The following is a 22,336-nucleotide window of genomic DNA, read 5'->3' as shown; positions in this document are numbered from 1 at the left end:
TCAAAAGATCTACTACCCTCCCACCACCTGTCATCTTTTCAACTGCATACAATACACACAACCACACAGGCTCATTTAATTCTGAATTTGAACAAGTGCAAACACATACAGATATATGTGCGCATGTGCAGACACATTTTTAGTAGTCACATATGGAGACGAAGCGCAGTGTAATAAAACCGACACCAGAATGGCTGCTGCTTGTTTGCAGAACTGTTCCGCTCATGATGTTTAGTGTGAGCAGTTTGTGTGTTTATATGATAAATAGTGATGAGTAAAAGTCGAAATCTGCTACATCCTTTCACTTGTCTGAAAGTATTGATTTTGTTCAAACATACAGTATAGCTGAGCATGGGCGATGCAACTGATTGATCTCTCTTATTAATGTGCTGGCGTTTGGGGATTTCATTATAACTCTATGCTGGCACAAAAATCAATGGGTTACAAAATTAGTTTTTAAGTTCTGTCAGGGTTAATCAAGATGCATGAAAACATTCATTTTAAACCTAACAGGCTTGAGTCTTCACGTCACTTTTGGTCTTTCTGTAAACTGCTCCAGTTCATAGAATTTAAATATATAGATATATCAAATTTGTTGTAATGTTTAACAAAAATATTTTTGTCTTTTACTTTGGTAATTATTTATTTTATAGTAATCTTGCAGATACTTCAATCAGGTTTTTATGCTGTTCAGAAAGCTATTAAATCTGCTTCATAGTTTTTTTTTTATTTACAGATCAAATCATAACATGTTACTGTTAAAAGTTAAATAAAATACTTTTTTTGTCTTTTAGGTAATTTATGATTTTTTGTTATAAACGTTAGACAAAACTGTCATTTAAACAAACCAAAAAACAACAACAGATAAAAAACTAAAGTGCATCACTTGATCAGTGTTATCAGTAACTCAGGCAACATGTAAAAGAAAAAAAGCACCTGGCTTGGCTATTATACTGTTTTATAACATATATATATATATATATATATATATATATATATATATATTAAAAAGAAAAACACCATGAGCAGCAGTGCAACACTAACCCTATAGCAGCAAAGATAGATGTGTCATTGTTCTTGATATAAAATGCCACGTCTCTGTTTTTGTCTCTTTTTCTTGTCATATGCATGTCACAAGAAAGTGAGGAAGCTAATGTTAGTTGCATTTTTTAAACTGTGGTTATTGCACTGGGATGAAAATTTCAAAGAGAAATGTAGGCCCAATTGTGTATGTTCAACTGATTAGGCACTGAAATTAGTTTGTATTTGGATCTTAGATTTTACCTTTTTTTTCCCCCACATGGTATCAGCATCCTATTGGGTACATCATTGTTCGCAGGGGTTCTGGTACACATTGAATGATGATGACATTTACAATATGTATATCTCATGAGCCCATGGACGTGTGAAGTAGAACAACCCTGTAAACCTCACATTGCATTAAGGGTCCAAACAAAATGGTTTGACTTACAAGCTTCAGGAATTTTCAAGTGGTGTGTTCTATTTGTGTCAGTCAAAAGTTTTATTTTGCTGCTCTTTGCCATCATTAAATACGTGCATTCTAATGTCATCCGGTATTAAAAAGACATTAATTCTAACTGCTGTTCCTCTAATCTCACCTGAGAAAATCTTTCCTTGTTTCCTATCAACAAACAACTGCAGTGGATTCACCTTGAAGGTCAAGTCTTGTTCTCTAATTAATTGGCTTGGATGTTTTCGATAGTGTTGCCAAGACATATATCTTGCTAAGTGCAACATTAATATTCACACACTTGTTTATGTGCCACTATTTGCTGGTTATTATTGTCATTGCATTCAGATGGAGCCCAAGCTGAAAAGCTCCAAAGTATAGTTGTCAATTACTTGTTTGTGTGTGGGTGTCTTCATTAAGTAGTCCAGGTGCTTTCTGAGGGAGCCGCTTGGGAAGCAGCATTCAACTCGTGCCGGCACTGAGTCCTCACCCTGGGAAATAGAGTAAAGCTCTCTTAGATCCTGAGGATTTACAAAGTCTTCATTAAAAATGCCAAATATTGTTGAAACTCAAAGACCAGGGAAGGGTGGCAGGCTACTTGACTTTTGATTGAGCTATGCACTTGATGATAGAATACTTCAGCTTTTAAAATCCTCTGATTTGTTAGGTAATTATAGCATTTTAGTAAAACCACACATCTACCTGACCAGCCCCACAATTCTTAGAGATTCTTAAAGAGGTTCACACCCCAGTGCCCATGTGCATTTGTTGTATTTTACCAAACAGGGCCAATTGCGCGCATTTACAAAGTGACAAACCTCATTATTTCTGCCCACTAACCAATTGTGCGTTATCTGAAATGGTTTATAGGGCTTATACAGGGCCAATTTACCACAGTACTTGGTTCCATTGTTTGTCCATGAGTGTGATGCTTGTCTTAGCCTGACTGAGCTAATGTTACTCCTGTTCAGAAAGTGGATGCTCACCTTCTTTAAAGTCATCATGTTTATGTGATTAAACCCCAGGGGCTTTGCATTCGTGGTGTGGCATTATTGCTGTCACTGATGCATAGCAAGTTGAATGCACCTTATGGCATGTTAATCATAAAGTCTTACATTTTTACATGGGAGGAGATATTCCTCTGAAAAACTTGAAATTCAAACCCAAAGTTTAAGTATTTAAAATAAATAAAATAAAATAGTTTTTATTTTACGCCTTTTACTGTGATGTGATGAAAACACTCAAGTATTGCATATTTTAGAATAAATATCAAGAAGGTAGTGAGTATAAATGTAACAAATTGGTACAAAATTAGCTTTGAACCTGCTCCTCTGCTTATGTATGTTGTGTGGTGACAAATTGATTTTAGTTTAGTCGTAGACATGCTTACAGTGAAGTCAACGAGAAGTATGATCAGTTTAGTTGTTGCAAAAATATCTAGTAATTTTAAGGTTGCATGATAATCACCCACTGATCATGATATCCACACAAACTGTAGAAAGGGTGCTTTTTCAGATGTAGAATTAGATTTGATAATTTAGTGTCCCTGTTCACATCTCCACTGACAGCATAGCCTACATTCTTGTTTATCTTTGTGCTCTGCTACCATCGTTCCTCAAAACAAAAATTCCATTATTGTGACAGCTCTCAGAGGTGTTTGTAGATGCAGTGACAAGCAAGTCATACTCACTCACCACATTTCTCTTGAAACCTAATCTCCAGCATGGCCTTGCTCACCCACTGAAAGGCAAATAGTGCTTGGAAAGGGTGCTGATACACTTGCTGTCACCAGCTCCTCTTGGAATATGTCTTCTCTCATTATTATTGATTCTGGGCTTTGCTTTTATAGCATCACATTGTGACCTGTAAAATATAGAATTAAGGCAAGGTTATGATGCTAAATAGGTCATGATTGCATCAGGAACAGGTTTGTCATCACAATGTTAGCTCTAAATGGTGATACTCCACATGAAGCCATGTGAATAGGTAGAAACACTTGGAGGATTTTTCGTACGTGTGTGTGGTTATTGATCGCAGCCACTGTAATGTAATTTCACCATCTTTTTTCCTCTTAGCAAATATTGGGGTTAAAAGGGGACAGTCACCCATTGTAAATCCTCTTCTGTTTCCCATCTGTTTCTTCGGTATCTCTTTTTCTCTTTCTTTTTTTTGTTGCCTATTGGGCATGGGCCCAGAGCAGTAGACTTCTTTTGCTGATAGAATTTTATAGTTGGCATCTTGGCAGACTCCTTCATTTCATCCTTGTCAGTCTTCAGTAGCCCAGAATGCTGTCTGGATGGAAAAATCATAAAATCTTGTTGCTGTCACCAAGCAAATTTAGATAAGTAATTTTCAGATTCAAATTAGAAATCTTTTAACTTGGCTTGCTGGCTGGCTGGCAGAGAATAGCCAACTGAGCAGTTTGAGCAATCTTCTCCTACTCATCATTCCTTGGAGGAGGCATATCTGTTTGTGTTGGCTGGCGGGGGTACTAGAACCAGACAGAGTTACGGTCAACCAAACCAAATGAAATAAGATGAAACGCTGAGTGATTCTGGGGCAAGTAATATGTTCATGTTCTATTACACACTGGCTAGAGTCTAAGTCAAACAGGAGAAGCCTAAAAAGTATTGTAGAAAAGATACATATTGTAAGGAATACCTTTGTAAAACACACAACTATAGCTTGGTTTTTGCATGATACTACATCAAGACACATGCTGCAAAACAAATACTGCAGAACATTGATTGTGATTAATGAACCTACATGTGGGTTATTATGCATGTGTTGGTTGATTCTCTGCTGAGAAATACTCCCTTTTTTCATTTATTTCACATTTATTACAAAAAGAGTGAACCAGCCTAACCTTTGGTACAGCCTTTATTATATTTAATGAGAATAACTGTATTTTTTCTGAGCATCATTTCCGAGAACTGAGAATTCTACCGTGTTACTTCTACCTTTTCTAAACATTCATCAAAATATCTACCCTCTTTTCATTGTCTTTTGTCAATTTTCATTCACTCACATACATTTGTTGATGCAAGAAATTGTTTAAGCATCTTTTTATGAAGCCTTGTATTCTATCATATGGCACCCTTCAAATGAATCTCCTCTAAAAAAGACAATAGGTTTATTCATGGCAAAATGTACACACGTGTACATAGCAAAAAATGTACATGTACAGAAGGGATTTCTTCCTGCCTCCGCTTTGAAGCTGCAATGTCAGAACTGCATATGTGTTACTAAATCCTATTCTTGAAGAGTGTTATACCCCCCACATCTGAGAGGCCCTTGGCATTGGCAAAGAACACACGCAGGAGTACACAAATACACAAAGACAAACACAATCTCCATGCCTGATGCAATGTTCAGTCAGTTGAGCAAATGAACACATTTTGGTACATGAAACAGCACTGCAGTGTGTCTGCTCTGACTAGTAAAACTCCACCTGAATATTTGTTGTTCCATTCAGTGGTTGTTTACAATAAACACAAATTTACTGTAAACAACCTTGGGTGTGTTGAATTGTAAATTATTGCCTCACTATTCCCTCACTTTTTCTATTTCTCCTTAAAGAGTCTTGCTTGATAGCAGGAGCTCTCACACTAAAGCTCCGTCTATAAACTTATGGTTTTGAACCACAAAACATCAGAGATAGATGTACAGAAAGATAGATGGAAGCATGGAAGAAGGCAGGGGTCTCATGAGGCACCTGAAGCTCTGGGATTACTGAGAAATAAGGTATGTGCCTCTGAATCTGGCTGGTTAGCCTTTGGCATGGTCTACTGCAATGTTTGTGTTATTCAGGCCCCATGTAAAAACAACAACAACAACAAAAAAAATAAAACACATACCCCCACATAGGGAAGTCCATGTCAACAGGAAATTTTGAACCCATTGGAAGAATGCAAATCAAAGTTGTAGATTTCAGTAGTACATGAGACATCTAAATACTATACTGTAAATTCTTGGTAAAATGATCTCTATATGTTCATTTGTGGAATGTGTTGCAAAGCTATCTGCAATAATGTATCTACATTTTCTCTTGTAATATCATGTCAATCAGCAAAGCATAATTTTCATGACAAAGAAGCTTTAGACTTTGGTATTTTCAACAGCCTGCCCCTTAACATACTATGCCAATCTGTAATTGCTAAGAACAATCTGTCTCAAGCTGTGTCCTGTTAGATTTTGCCATGAACAGACACTGGGCACTATCTTTAACCATAGTATTCCTATGTGACCTGACAGTATCAACAGAGGGGATTGTGGAGATGACGTAGATGAAGAGATGTCATGACTTAGCTATACCCCAGGGTTTAGTAGATCAGCACTGAGGTTAACTGGTCTGGCTGCTTGGTGTTAGTTGGCATGGCTACCATTTCCCAGGGTATTTTCAGTCTCCCCTTGGTATTCTCAGTGGGCTTCTGGCAATTGTCATTCAGAACTTGGCCTTAGGAGGCAAATTGCTGAATGTGCTGAACAGAGTGTAGAAGTAGCTCCATACATCTGTTGATATTTATCATCATGAGAATGATATTTTTATCTCACTCTAAACACGACAGATCACTTGATGCATTAAAATAGTCACAAAAAAGAGAGAGAGAGAGAGAGAAAATAATTTGCAGGAAAATGGTTGGAAATAATAAACATTCATAAAACAATAGTAATACAACTTTGCATCCCTCTTTTATGACTAAAATAAGTGAGTGGCTTCAATATCTTAGTGCTGAATAGAGAATAGGGAGGGAAGGCTGCACACAAAGCAGGCAGGCGGGGGCCCTGGTCTTTGATGAATGTCTCTATCTTCAGGCATTAGGTGTTCTATTTTTCATTGCAGGCCCTTCGGCCATGCTGTAGAGAGTTTGGGCCTCACATGCGCATTCGTGCAGGGCGCCACAATCCTCAGAGAGGGTGACTAATCCAGGGCTACTGTCTTGGGGCGAGAGTGGCTGCTGCTACCAGCATAGCTGAAAGGTCACACCTGTCAATGATGGTTATGGGTGTATAGGTGTGTGTATGTGTGTGTTTGGAGGGGAAGGAAGCCAGTGTTATACTTGCTTCTTCTTAAATTGCACAGCTTTTATGTCTAAAATACTTCAGCTTTCAGACATAGACAGTATCTAGACATACATTCAGTGACAGATACAGTATAACTAAGAGTATTGTTTGTATTAGTTAATGTTGTGTGAGCATAACATATGGATGCTTGGCAACTATACTAAGCTATGCAGTGTAACGTAGTTGAAACTGCAGTGCCTCATTTGTAATATTCTCAATATTAAGGTGATAAACTGGTTAATTTTAAACCAAACCCATATTTAAAAAAAAAAGTAGTTAAAAACATACACAGGTACCTTTACAGAGCACTTTCAATGAGCTTGAACTGTGTCCCTCAGGTGAAATTAACCTAGGAAGAAATAATCGATCACAGGGCTTTACACTATTACTACACAATTTATTTTTGTGTGAGGTCTGTTGCTCATACTATATGTATACACTCTTGCTTGTCTTAGATTGCTGTGGCCAGTGTGTCATTGTGCTAATAGAAAAGGAAAAATATGCATATGTATACTGCATGCATATAAAATATGAGTACTGTGCAATAACAAAGAATTTGGTTTAGGTGTGATTTGGTTACATTTGGGTAAAAAGTAAGGTTAGACATGTAGTAGTTATGATTAAGGCCATTGTCACCATAAATTAAATGGAAGGCAGCGACATTTTTATGATTCTTAGAATCATGAAAACATGACCATGTTTGTGTGTGTGTGAACACAAGAAGTTTTAAATGAAACAATTACAAATATTCTCTTTATATTATTTCTTTCCAACTCTCCTAATTCAGAATCTGTTCTTACTAACTGTATTTTCATTTCAAATTTTACACAAATGAAAAGTTTAATTGTTTCACCCAAGGTCACATTTTGTTCCTTATATCCCCGAATTTAGGGGTATTCAGTGATTGTTAATTGTTATAGTTCAAGGATATTGTGTTTCCAATATCTCTTTAATTAATCTTTTGCTAGTGGAATCACCATTGTCCACTTCCTAATAATGTTATTCTACTTTTTACAATCTAAATTGTCCCTGTGCATAGAGCCGGAACTGAGCTGTAATTGATTTTGTTCTTATTATACCTAGCATTTTTGTTGATTTGATATTGTTACCACAAATGAATTTAGAGGTGCAGATGGTATCTCTATCTCCCTGCTATCACTTTGACTATTCATTTATTTTGCAGTTAATTGTGTGCAGCATGTGGTTGGGACCTAATATTATCTCAGCCAGGTAAAGAATTACTTGTTCTTCTCACTTAAGCCACGACATCCACTTTCAGATTTTCCATGTAATACTTCACTGTTGACATTTCCCAATAATCCTGGTACATGGAAGGCATCAGTGCACCTTGCCATCAGCTAGGCAGCATGCCATACCTGGAGCATCGGCCTCAATTCCACAGTCAGATTAATCTTGCTTTGTTGGAGTAGTCAAGCCCAACCTAGGAGAGAGTTCGTTTAGCTGTTGCTCTGCTGATGTAAGTGCTTTCTCTTGAGTTAGGAGGCTTTATTTATGGACTGCTAAAGATCTCTCCATCTGTTATTATGCAGAGCCTGAACACAGATGCCTTGATGAATAGCTATTTCTACTGCTTTTGAATAGCCTGTGGTTGCTCATTGGAGACAAAGTAATTGTGTGGATATCAGAAGAAACTGTTTTTAGTTTCCTAAATCCTCAGTGTAAATATATGCAAAATGTGCTTGTCTAAAAGAAAGCTATTTTAAGTCTGAGTTGTAAGTGCAGGAAATCAGACTTGTACTGTAATGTTCATTTTATTCACACATTTACAATTTTGTGCAAACGTCTTAATTTATACCTCATTTTCTAATAATAGTTTAGAGTGATACTGAGAAATATTTCACCAGGTTTTCTAAAGGTCTTGCAAATTTTGTCTTTAGATTTTGGCTGCTTTTTAATTCATACATTTTTAAAGCCGCTTATCACCAATAAATCATTCTGGCATGAAAAGACTCATAAACTGAAGGGATTAACTTGTGCTGTGTTTACATATAACAAACAACTTCACAAGTAACACGTTTTAAATTGGATCTTTAGGTACTTTGTTTCCAACAGCCTGTTGCAAAGACACAATTTGTTCCCATTCCTTTAGCTGAAGCTATTAAAAATACCAAAGAAAACGGTTTGACAAACACAAACAGTATTTCAGCATCAACAATTTGATTACCAAGGTACGGTTTTAACTTTTCCACAGTAGTTGATTTTGATGTCTTTCTAATTAAATGTGCACAAACACACAAAGACAGTCATTTGCATTTATACAGACAATGGGAAATATATCCCAGCTATAAACCAAGTTGCATTAAAATGTGAAAGTGTCTTGCAGATTTCAGACAAAATAATGCCTTACTGTGAATTTAAAAGATTAACTGCACTTCTCAAGTTTGTTACTTTTGAATTTTTTTTTAATGTATTCACATTGTTCTACAGTCTTTACAGCTCACCTCTCTCACCCTTCTCACTTAGATGTGCTGTCTTTGTGATGAGAAGATAATCTCTCAGTGCAGGTTTTCCTGGGAAGTTATTTCATAGATTGTGTTTTTTCCCCCCACTTTTTTTTCTGTTAGGCTCGCACCAGACAATTTGAAATCCTATTTATCTAGCTAACAGGGAAGAGGAGAGGAAATGTATCTGTGGTTATTAGAGACGAGACAGCCCCAATGCAGACATAAGAAGGAGATCAAAGCAGACTGCTCTGAAAATAATAACTGAATTCTGTGTATCCAACCCACTGCTTTAAGGTTCAGGAAATGTGGAGTATTTTCTTGCTTTGCAAGTTTGAATGTGGGAATTTGTTTTTGTGTAAGTTCAAATGTGTTTATTTAATCATAACTCAGTCTATCGCCCCTCACAATTCTGTACAAAATGAGGGTCAGTACTCGAAACACAAACACAAACACCGTTACACTCACACACACCCCACTGTGCTTCTGGCAAAGCCCATCACCATTCTCTGAGGACCGTCATCGTCATAAATCATGCTTGTCCCCTCCATCAAAATCTGCCCACAGAACTTGTGTGGGGATTGGACATCATTAATGTCTCTGCCAATTGCCAAGTCATTTTTACCTGAGCCCAGTTTTTGTCCTCAGTCATCCTGCCTTTTTGTTATTTATTGCACATTCTCTGCAATTTGTCCTCAGGTTGGAGCGGATGATGTGAGAAATTATGGTTTGTTGGTTTAGTGTATAGTGCTGATAAGCGTGCACACTGTTTCAGCAGCAGGAGCCGGTGAATTAAAATTGACCCAAAAACCTTTACTTGACACAAATAAATATACAAAGGTATAGATGACAGAGTATACAAATTTCCTGTGGTGACAAAGAAAGTTAGATGGACCTGCCAGCACTGACACAATTAGACTTTCAGTGTGTAACTTTTGTTGGGTTTCTCACAGGCTGTATGGGTGAAAATGGATTTTACCTTCTTGTGCAACACAAGGCTGTGACCTTGGGTTGTGCAAGGGTTTGTGCCACCACTGTGGCACCCATCGCTCCTAGAAACACGGTGCCAAGGCCAAACAAGCTGAGCTTTATTAACCTCACATGATAGCGCTTGGAGTTTAACAAAAGGCCAACAGCAAGAGGTAAAAGAGAGGCCAAACCAAAACTGTACTTACTAACAGGAAGATAACAAAGCTGAACCCTGACAGTTGTGTTGTGCACACACTTCTGCAAACTAAATAGACATCATGTTAAAATTTTTAGAACATGGATTTTAATTAATTTGCTCTTTATGTTTACATGTGTAGTACACGCTGACGCTGTGATTCTAACCTTGTGAAATTAGACAAGGAATACAGAAAGCTGTAGGTGTGGAAGTGTGGAGCAAACAGAAGCAATGATAGAGGTTTTTGTTCTTTTAAAACAAATGTGACAAGCTACCACGATGAGCTGAGTGCTATAGGGGCAGCTGTATTAAAAAAGGAATGATGAAGGCATCTGACTTATTCATTGAAATTTCAAAATTACATCTCTTCAACAAATAAGTCCACTAATGAATTTATATTAGAACATTAGATTTAGTTTAATGTTATTTTATAAAGACAGCCTTTAAATATTGTACATGTTCAGAGCATTTTAAAGCAGAGTTTGTGTTTAGGAACAAAACTTGAAACCGTTAAGTATCTTGCCTACCTAAAACTAATGATCTTTTAGCTTAGCATCTTTGCTTTGTGAAAACCGAAAATCTAAGATGCTTAAAGTTCTTTTAGCTTTGAGGCTCAGTTATTTCCCCCCCAAAATGCCAAGACATCTTGAGTCTTAGAAAGTTTTGCTCATGCATCTTTTGCTTCAAATAGTGTCCACACACAAAATCAGCAACTTTTCAGGATAAGTAAAGTTATTTATGGTTGATAATTTGTTATTCAGTCCAATCGCTGCTCCCAAGTGTAAAAGAATGTCAGACTTACTCATACTTCCTGCTCCATAGTGTGTTTGCTTTATGTATGATTTATGAAGGTCAGTCCCATATGGAGAACATCGCTGAAGAAGGACGGAGGAGCATGCAACACAGGACACACATCAGTGTGCTTCTTCATTTATTCATCACCAGCTTTTTTTGACTGCCTTTAGACACTTTCTTTTGTTATCATTCCCCAAATCTTAGTCAGAAGATGCAGCTCTTGGCTTCGTACCCAGGCTCCCAGAGCTGGAAACAAGAGCACAGAGTACATAGTTCATTAGGCTTTCACAATGCAATCAATGCGGCACAGACCGCAGTGAAAACCTAAATTAGATCCTGTGTGACTTTACCTCTTTAACAGCTCACTTGTTAACCCCCTCTGCCCCAACACTGGGACTCCAAAAGGAGAAAAGATGTTTCAAGAGGGCTTCTTTTGCTTTTCAAGTTTTGTTTTTCATTATTGTTTGTCTTTTGATATGAGTCAGGGAATGTGACAATTTCTACAGTTGATTTATAAACAAAGCATCTAATTTTTAGTGCTTTTTGGATCTCCTTTATGTTTAGGGATAATACAGAGTTACTTGCTGACCTTGGTTTAATTAGTAAGTGGTTGATGTGTTGTGCATCGTCTTGAAGACGTCGTCTTGGATTGATCATTGCAACACATTTGTAGTTTAGCTATTTTAAGCTTCTGTTTTAAAGTTAATATCTAAAAAATAATATTCACTTTAAATGTACTTGGTTTAAACATTTTTACTTGCATTTATATGCAACTTGACTGTGAATGTGTGGTAATTCACAGGAAAATGCATGCTAATGGTACAAAAAATGTTTAAGCAGCTTTTGGCAAAATTGATAAAATACTTCACAATCAACTTCACTCATGTTACTAACCCTGCTGTCATTACATCTCAGCCAGGTTATAACATCTAAAAACATGTCCATTTTCTGACTTTAAAAAAAAGGTTGAAAGCCAGAAAAACCAATCAAAAGCTACCCGGGTTAACTATATCAAACAAGCTTTGCCTTTGAAACAAGTTAGGAAAATCTACTACACACATAAATCTGATCACAACACAGTTTACAGAATGAGGTACTAAGAGTTTACTATATTTGTTTTCTAAAGACAGTAGTTGATTATTTTTTTAACAGTGAATCATTCCTGTTTCTCTTATTAATCTAACTCAAGACTCTTCTCTGTGTGGCTAGTGTGTGGTCAGTTTCCTTACTTTTCTCACACTTCTCTACCTGACTCACAGTGAGCTGGCTGACATCTGCTCCCATCTTTATAGAAGTGTCATTGAAATTCAGCACAGACATGAGTCCTGCAAAGCACAAGGAGAGGTGCTTTAGGGAATATTCGGCACCACATACAAACAGAATCCAATAAAAGTATGTGAACTTGCACTCTTACACGCAGAGCTTTACAGCATTCCATCCTTTTAGGTAATAATTAACTCTTCTGTTAGGTGCTTTAAGGATAAAATATCTGAAAGTGACAAACATTGTGGTACTTAAGAATAATACAGAGATAAATAAGTAAGATTTGAGTGCATTTTTTAACAGTAGCATTTGACTCTTGTTGTCTAGTGGGGGTACAGTTTGAGTTTTTTGCTTTGGGATGTGAGTGTTACTAGAGCACGGCTTTAAAGAATCAATAGAGCAAGGCCAAAGTTTTGACCTGAGTGTTTTCAGACATTTAAGGTTTCAGAGATCATGTCAGAGCACCAAAACCAGATTCATTTTACATGGCCCCAAGTAGGTTTTTGTAACTTCTCAAACAAATTTAAATACTCAGTACTAGTTCAGCTTTACCAACAGTTTTTCACATAAATTGGTGCATAAAATGTTTCACAGTCAATCTCAATCAGGTCAGTTTTGCACCTGATTGTCTCAAAATGATGAGTTCAAAAGATTTGAGGGCTACTGTAAGTTTTTTTTTTTTTTTTTAAATCAAGGTCTATCTATGTTAAACAGGCCTTTTGACTTTTTCTGAGTATACCCCCTGTTGACCAGTTGAGGCATTAATAAAGCGTGGCGTATTGGCATGGCGAGAACTTTCTGTGACATAGTTTTATTGGTTAATGGTTTAAATGGCTTTTCAATTGGGACATGAGACAGTTTCAGTATTCACTAACAATATATAAATAACATTATTAGGTGAATGTATGGCAGAACTGTATGCAAACATATCTCTTTTTGATGTTTTGTAGGTTTGAGTGTTCACAATCAAATTTAACAAACATTTATATTTCTCATTATTTTTACTTGCATAAATTCATAGATCCTCTTCCAGTTTCTAGTTTAATTGAATTACTTGGCATTTTTGTGTTGATTTTTATTGAGTAGTTTTTAGAGTTTCCTTGCATGAAGACTTAGTGATAATTTAAATCTTGTATCACTGATTATGACCTGAGGTTATGTGATAATAAGGAATCATGGCTTCTTGTCGGAAAGGTTTTCTGACTATTTGATACTGAAGATAGCACATTGCATGTTAGCTGCCAGTGGAATAAAAGTTAAATGAGCTTGTTAGCTGCTTGTTGCTCTGATTTCACCTTGTTCACATCTGGCCAAGGCCAGCAGGCTCACAATGTTTGTTGTGTGCATACAGCATATGCTCTCTTTCTAAATCTTGAACTTTAAGCCATAATTCAAGCTGGGAGGAAAAAGTGCAAAAAAAAAAAATATAACAAGAGACTCATATAAGAGAACACAATAACTGTTGTTATTATGGTAAAGATCAAGGTTGAACTGTTACAAACACGTTAACACTGAACAAAATTCTATTTTAATGTTTGCAGAAATCAGTGATGGTGTGGAATAAATGTGTTTTTAAGGGGGGAAAAATAAAGATATTGTTAAAACATTGCTTGCCAAACACCTGCATTATAAAGCAGTGACTTTGAACGGTTAAACTTATTACACTCTGTCTTTGCACTATGAAAGCAATGCTCTTGGAAAGACACCTGTGGTAAAAAGATTTTATTTATTGTGATCGAGCCTCTGGCAAAAGATTTAACCTTTCATTTGTCTGTCCAGATGTGCTAACAGCTGATGTGTCTGAAAGAATGCATTTCTGTTGTTTGTTCATAATTGCTTTTGAATGTGTTGATGTCTGAATTTACACCTGGCTTTTTCCGTTAGCATCAAAGAGCTATTTTTTCATTACTGCATGGCATCTAAAACCTAGGCATTGATCCTTTTGTTTTTTAAGTTTCAGACCTTGTAAAACCGTGGTTTTTAAAAATAAAATCCCACCACTGGTTTATTGTTATGAGTTATTTTAGTATGATGCTTTTTGTTTGAACTGTAGTAGACTCATCTTTACATCTGACCTTTTATGTTAGTTCACACTAACAAAACAGACCCATGTACGTAGCCAGAGAAACTGAATTGCCTCTACCAGCTATTGGGAGTATTTTTTGTGTCTGTTTTTGTCACTAGTTGCTCTACCTCTGGACCATAGGGATCAGCACACACAGGAAGAAATTTTATGATGGCTGTGTTATTTTTAACCAGTCCAATGTCTTTTATTTTCTCTTTGCTTTCTTGTTAGTTTGCTGCTCTTTTACAGCAACATTGCATTGTCAAGGCACAAGCTTTGATGACACCAGCCTGATTATTTGGATGGTGTTGTAGGTCTAATTGTGTCGGTTATATGCAAGTTGTATTTGCCCAGACATGCGGGAATAAGGCTGTCTGTTGATTTTGCTTTCTGTCCGCAACAGTCGGAAGATGGACAACAGGAATAAATAGAAAAAATAGAGGTAAAAAAGCCCCTGATGTGTACAGATAAAAGCATATTTCTTTGTAGCTGTCATCCAAGGTTCTAAAACACCTCACTATGGACAGAAAGAGAGAAAGAAAGTAAAATGAAAAAAAATTAAGAAAGAAGTATAAAGACTGAATTGTAGATGGGTGATGACAGAAAGAGATGAAATGCTTTGCCACATGGTCTGGTGGGAAATCCCCCACTGTGCTGGGAGCCCCGCAGCCTGGTGGCTAGATGAAATGTCTTATCTGCCAGCAGCAGAACTCTGTCCTTTAAGGGGGGCTTACTAAAACTCATTGTCCAGCCAAGCAGCATCTCAACTGATCCGTGTTCCCGTTGACCTTTACCGTCACTGCTGTCATACTCACGTCCCAGACTTTAGATTGTGTTAAATATAGAATTGTTCAATTTTAAAGTGTAACATCTCTAACTTTGTTCTCCTTGTGATTGTGGTCTGGAAACCCTATTTCCTTATGCACTTTGACCGTGAACATATGGTTCTACCTGAGTGGTTTCCAATATCATTCTTGTTCAATGTTTGCTATCAACTTATCTATCAATCCCTAATTAACAGGAAATTAAGTCATAACACAGCTATCATGAGCTTGATATGCTTTAATTATTAAGATTCTATCTATTATTTTTACACTATGTAGTGGAGTATGATTCTAATTTCTATAAATGACACACAAAAGACACATTAATTACCTTTCTTCTTTAAAACTTTTTATTTGGCTTTTTTGGGGCAGAGGAAGTACAAGCATTTTAATTAGCTTCAATAAATCTCAAGAAAAATGCTAGACAGTTTAATGCAGTTTGGAAAAGATGCCGTTGTCACACATGTTTACTTATTAGAAAAAAAGAATATGCAGCAAACTTTCAACTTTCATCTGCAGTTTAAAAAAAAAAACCCAATAAGAATAACATCATTTTTCATAAATAGCCACAAAAAATGATCATAGCTGAGAAATATTTATTAATTTCTTTAGTTCTTCTAATGTCTGTTATTGATACATTATTTTTTGGTTTGTCTTTATTATAATGGTCTCAGTTATTGATTATGATATTTATACAGTTGTTTTATAATGAGCCTTGTAAATCAAACAAACAGTGTATTCATTATTTTGCTATACAGGACAAATTCAGACGTTTACCAATTACATAACCTAACCAAAAACATTGTAAGAGTGCTGGAAAAACATAATCTGATATTTGTGTACATGTGTATTTGTCTGCAGGAAATAGAGAAGTCTGAATGGAATTAACGTGTCTGACCTGGAAGCTACTGTATCTGCCAGCACAAGCTTCCAAGCCAGACATGTTACTGGTTATGTGGTTTTCCACTAAGCTGACAAAGACCCTGAATAATGTATCTATCAGTCTGCCTGAGTGGGCCGAGCACTGGGCACTGAGGAAGGTGCCAGCTTGTTATAGGCTCATTACAGGTGAAGATGACATGTTGAGGTGCAGCCGACTTGGCATTGTCTCCCTGTTCCTCCCTGGATAGATGGCAAGGCACTCTGTCACTCCCCACGGCATACAGGAAGGGAGACAGAGGTGATAGAGGAGAAGGGAATGATCCTCAAAACACCCCTAACCCCCCAAAATGAAATTGACAGGCTCACTGAAGTAATTGCTCCCAACACTATTTTCTTTGGCAGGAAATACTATTATCGACAAATAGGAGATTCAATAAGCGGCAGGAGATGAGGCTCAGGGCTGTGGTCAAAAGGCTGTGTCTGTCCTCTGCTGTAGAGGTTACAGCGTCTCCTGATGATCTTCCTCTTTGCCCTCTTTGCCCTGCCCTCGTACTTTTTGTACCCTTCTCCTACTTCTTCTCTTCCTTGTACATCCTATGCTTCTTTAACTTTTTACATCTTACTACTACATCACTAAACGCGCACAGGTCTCTCTTCTTCTCTCCATCTTCCCTGGCACTTTTTCTCTTGGGTCATTTTTTTTGACCATTTTTCATGAATCTGACAGAGAAAATTCCTATTACTCAGAGGCCAGCAGGTAGATTCACCACTTCCCCTTCTGCTCCTCAGATTGTTTCTCTGCTGCCAGTATGGTGGTGTAATGTTGATATTACTCCAATGGATTCTATTGATTTGGGCTAGGGTCATGAAAAAGCAGTTTATGGTCATTGTCTTTGGTTTCCAGAGGTCAGGTCATGTGGTGAAACTAGAGCTCTAGCCTTTCTGGACATGGTGGTATGCTTGCTGGGAACTATTGAGAAGTCGGGAGATAAATAAAAAGGAGTGATGCATTTTCCTCTCAGTGTCCATTACTGAAGAATTACTTTAAGGAAAATGTAGTTGCCTAGTCAGCCATGTAGAAATATGGAATCTCAGTCGTAAACGAAAATTTGCTTTTTCCAAGATATATTAATTTAGTAAAACATTGAGTAGTCCTTCATTTAAAAAAAAAATCATATTTTTTTATTTTTGTCCCACATATTATTCTTAAAACTACTTGTACTTAACAGTTCAGTAACATCTGTATTGGGCTGGTTTGGGAAAAACACACATAGTCACAGTAATCTTTACACTTTTTAATCTATTTGACCTGATTTTTTGCTGAAAGGAGCAAACAGCTCTTTGTAAAGTGATATATTGCATTTCATCAAGTTCTTCTGTAACCAAAGTCAAACCTCGGTGAGACAGCAGGGTAGGTCCTCACAAAACCCATCACTATAACTCAATATCTTACTTTCCTTTATCTTTCAAGCCTTCAAAAGTAAAACTCTGACACATTACTCCTCCACAGTTAAGTTGTTTTGCTTTTGTTATTATCTGATTCACTGCAGACAGCAGTATGTCTTTGAAGCCCTAGTCTTCTTGAAGAAAAACAAGAAATGATTTAGTGATTTCACCGCTGTGATGGTGCAAAACTTAACAATGATGCTTTCAGGAGACATGCAGTGTATTACAATAACTCCCTACAATGTTCAGGCTGAGAAAATAACGCTCATTGTTAAGAGTTTGCTCCGTAGTTTTTGATAACATGTTAACTTTACATGGACTATGCTGGTTCTGAGTTCTTTGTATTATTAGATGTGACATGTGATGTACTACTCTTATCAGCTGTTTAAAAATGGCTGCTCCTTTGTCTTTAGTAGGTTCGTGTTCAGGGAGTATCGACTGTGTTGGAAATAGAAGACTATGGTTTCAGCCTTCCTCTTAATAGAAAGCTTCTCCTCTTGGAGGATGTGCTTTTCTTTTCTTTTTTCAATTAACATGTGCTTTTATGCAATGTGCCAACAAAAGGACATATTTTACTAAGTTTGTGATCCAGATATAATTCAGATAGAACTTCAGATAAAGTCCAGACATATGCACCTATTTCTCTTTGGTCAAATAACTTTGCAAATGATGCTTTCATGTGCATATCAGTAATCTGTAAATGTTAGAACTGAAAATCTTAAATTTCTTGCTTTTTTAACAATGTTAATTTTCTCCTTTTAGCTGATGGTAACAATGATAGAAGTCCTAAGGTTAGGCTGAACTAAGTGGATCAGAAGTGTTTTGTTTTCCTCCTTTAGACTTCTTTATCAGGAAAGCTTTAAAGCACAACTTTAAAGCTGTTCGACAGTGAGACAACAGGCCATTTTTTTTTTGCTTTAATTAAACATTCGAAATACTTTAAAGCAGACTTTAATGTAAATATTACATCTTGATATCCATTATTTTTGTAATGCCAGTTTTCTTTTAATATCCTCCATCCTTCCTTCCTCCATCTGTTCTACACCTGGTAATAATAAAAAAATCAGTTCTGTGTTTAAGTCTTGTTGTTGACAGTGGTTGCAGTATCTAATGTAGTACTAAGACGTTTCTTGTTACTTCTCAGCCTAATACATATCTCAGTGCTTGAGAATAAGATGAACTCAAATTGCTAATACTATAAAGTACAAAGCTGTGTATGACTCGATTTCTGCTGCGTGAATGAATTTAGCTTTGGCACTGATCATTTCAGCAATTTCAGAATACAATTTTACATAAGCATTTCTCAGAGAAATATATTTTGTGTTGTTTAGTCAATCAAACTTTGAGCTCAGCGTTACATGAAAAGAACAAGATTATTGGTCCCTTGCTGTTTGAATCCTTCTGGTTTTTCATGCACACACACAAATAAAAGGTTCATTCATGTTGACTGCGCATTGCAGCAGAGCAGCAGACCTCTCTTTTCTCCAGATAAATGAGCTAGCTTATTACTTCCCAAACTGCCTATTAGCACAGCTCACTTTGTGGGGAACCAGCAATCTAGGGATGAATACAGTGGTGTTGCTTTTGCCAAGCAGCCTGTTTTAGGCATGTGTGATGGTGTGTCTGCAGCATGTCTCCTCGTGTTTTTTAGATGGTACCTTATATGGTACCCACATCTAAAATTTAGGCCATTTTAACTGTAGTATCCAGTAATTACCAATTTTCAGAGATGTGTTTGTCAGAAAATTAATCAATATGCATACAAAGCTTTTTCAATTTGGTTGTTGGGCTGCTTGCAGTTAGTCAAACAATTGAATTACTTAGTGATGGTAAAATCAAACTATTGCTCATTATAGTACAAAGCGGATTTTTATTGTGTGCTTAGAGAGAGAGCGTTAATGTATTTTTGAGCTGAAAGTGTGTGTAGTGCTGCCAGTAGATAGTCTCATTGTGTAAGCATCAGTGTAGCAACATATCCCGGTGGAGATTAAACACAAGAATCCATTTACTCTAAGCAGAATCTGCTATAGATTGCATGTACAGTGGAGCCTGTCTTTGGCTCTGTTGATACAGTCCATTATGAGCATGTTGCCTGATTAAGAAATAAAGGAATTCTATGACATATTGCATGATTTATTTGTACCACTGCTTTCAAAACTAGTTTAAAACCTATCTTTGCCTTTACTACTTTTTGTTCTTCAATGATTAGAGTGTAACATTTTTATTTAGTGTAAAACATTAAATAAAATTTTAATAATCACACGCCTTCCTGTGTATATACTTTTTTTTTTTTTTGTTAATGTCTATCAGTTTATCTCTGCTGGTTTTGTGATGCTGTTGGTGATGAAGTTACAGATAAGACTTGGAAATTAATAACTGTTCTGCTGATTTTTGTTTTGCAGGGTGGACTAAGGAACAGCAAGCATGAGTGTACACTTTCTTCCCAAGAATATGTTCATGAACTGCGCTCCGGCATCACAGATGAAAAGCTGCTCAATTGCCTGGAATCCCTCAGAGTGTCTCTCACCAGTAACCCTGTTAGGTTAGTAACTAAAGCTTTTACCACTAACAATAAATTGTTCTTTTATTGGTAAAATTGTCAGCGATTTTTAAAATGGCTTCAAATTTTTGGTGTCTCTCGGGCACCATGATGGAGGTTTTTGGCTCGATGGAATAGTTGTTTTTATAGTGTCACATTTTACAGTTGCACAGTAATAACTTTGCTTGTATTTATTGAAATATCTTACTCTGTTTGAGAGGTTATTAGTAAGCTTTTTTTAAAAAAAAAAGGCCTTTAATGTTTTAAAGTATTTTTTTGAAAAATAAAAAAAACAACAGCTCCAAGGAAAGTAGTACAGCTGGAAAAACAGAAATGGAAAAATCAAATTTTTGTTTTAAAAGCTATATTGATCTATATTTTTTATTGAAGGAGGGAAAAAAATGATTGATTCAAGCATCGGGTAACAGTAAGTCTGATAAACAGCAAAAAGTGCTCAACATTTGTTGTAGTTTATTAAAATAACCTTTTTTTAACTTTTAACCATTTTTAGTCAGTAGTACAAATATTTTGATATTTTAAGCAAAGTTTTTATGTCAATCTGTTGACGCCTAAACACAAAATAAGTTGTACTAAAGTATAGATATGCTGTGTATTAGTGCACTGATTACTTTTAATAAATATTAAAATAGATCAAAAAGGCAAATGTCAGAATTATGATGGTTAATGTTAAAAACACAGTAAATTCAGTTATTTTAATTTCTTTCTAAAATATCCAGGATTTCATGAAATAATAATACAAATAATCATCTTTTTAAGTGAGTTCTTAGAACTAGTCAACTAAAAAATGAATAACAATAAAATTTGAAAAGTGAGAAAGAATGTTTGAAAGGAGAACATTTTAATAAAAAGTTCACACAAATGTCCAAGGGCACCTATTAGTATTTTATTAAATAGTTTTTGTAAATTGCAGACATAGAAATATTGACTAAATCACTAATCAGTCCCAAATGGTTCGTTTTCTCACATGCTGTGGGTCGGTTTTTGTGTTTGTAAAACTCCTCATGCTATCTTCACCTTTTCATATGTGCTTTATTCAGGCAGTGGAAAAAAAACTATGATTAAATTCGTTTTTGTTATGGTCATTGGATGAACTGGTTCTTTTGTTGATATTCATTAAAAGTCAGCTCTCAAGCTAACTTTATACCTTTTTTTTAATTTTTTTTTTTTAGAACATATAGCTGTTAGTTTGCTGGTCCATTCATAGCTGCCTGTGTATGTCCAGCTAACAAGAACATTTCACACTGACCTTTACTGCTTAAAAATACTGTTGACTGCACTGGCAGATTTGTGATGATCAAAAAAGAAAATAGAGAGAGAAATGCACCCTTTGCTGACCTACTAAGAAATTCATCGTGAGAATATTAAAAGTTTGATCCTCACATCAGAGTCCAGCTGAAGAAAAAGAAAGAGCTGGAGTCTCTCAGGGTTTGCCTGCTAGTCTGAAGGTGTGATGATCTAGGATTAGCTGCCAGGGTGATAGAAATGGCTTGAAGGAAAATTTCAGCTAAGAGTCCACTTAACAAACATGTTTGACAAAATACCAGCATACGCAAAACAGAATTATACATAAATAAGCAGTTAAAAAAATAATCTGTATGGTGATTGCAGAGCTGGGAATCCTTAGCGAGATGTTAAGAGTTGAGGGAGCTTTTCCACTTAGAAAGGCCAACTTTTGCTAAGGATATCTAACTGTTGCCTTGTGGATGTTTATAAAAACTGAACCTTTGACCAGCTTAAGGAACGAGTTAAAACTAACAGATGGTGCGGTTCAGCCAGTGAACCACCTTTGGGCATGTGTGCATTAAGAGACTGTGGGTGTTGACTAACACAGGTCATCTACTCATCTTTCTGCCTCTTATTTCTCTCCTGAGAAAGTGACTTTTTATTTGAAGCATGGATAGGGTTACTTCTAATTAATGTGAATATATTCAGCCATTATGGATCACAACATACAGGAAGTCTGCATTTAATCCTACCTTGTTAATGTAACCTTTGTATACTGTGTTATCATATACTGGAAGTAAACATATTGACTGCTAAAACAGTTCATTCATGCTTATTTTAAATCCCAATTTAAAGTATTCATCAGATGGGCTGCTATTCAATGTTATCACTTTGATGCTACTAATAAAAACAAGATTTAGATAAAAAAAATCATCTTTAATATTTTAAAATATATTACAACAATATTGTTTCCAAAAGTTTAGGACTGTAAATATATAGTGAAATCATTAACCCACATAATTTACAATTATATAATAAAGAGAATTATTCTTTAAAAGAAGAAAAAAGATATTACATTAAAATGGTTGATAAATCAGTGCATTCTGATTTTTATT

At 36.1% G+C, this 22,336-nt stretch overlaps 1 protein-coding gene across 5 annotated transcripts in view; it reads left to right on the top strand.

Annotated features, from left to right (window-relative positions):
• The window catches only part of diaph2 (diaphanous-related formin 2), a 347,968-nt gene that overhangs the window by 74,365 nt on the left and 251,267 nt on the right, over positions 1-22,336 (top strand). For all 5 annotated transcript variants that reach the window (XM_017408298.2, XM_017408297.2, XM_017408299.2 and 2 more), the window contains one exon: positions 19,840-19,979. In XM_017408298.2, coding sequence (XP_017263787.1) covers positions 19,840-19,979 — 140 coding nt within the window. The remainder of the gene's footprint in view (positions 1-19,839; positions 19,980-22,336) is intronic.

Source organism: Kryptolebias marmoratus, linkage group LG9 (genome assembly GCF_001649575.2).
Source record: "Kryptolebias marmoratus isolate JLee-2015 linkage group LG9, ASM164957v2, whole genome shotgun sequence".
In the NCBI taxonomy this organism is placed as follows: Eukaryota; Metazoa; Chordata; class Actinopteri; order Cyprinodontiformes; family Rivulidae; genus Kryptolebias; species Kryptolebias marmoratus.
The sequence above is the reverse complement of the archived record's forward strand: the minus strand, read 5'-3'. Positions and strand labels throughout refer to the sequence as shown.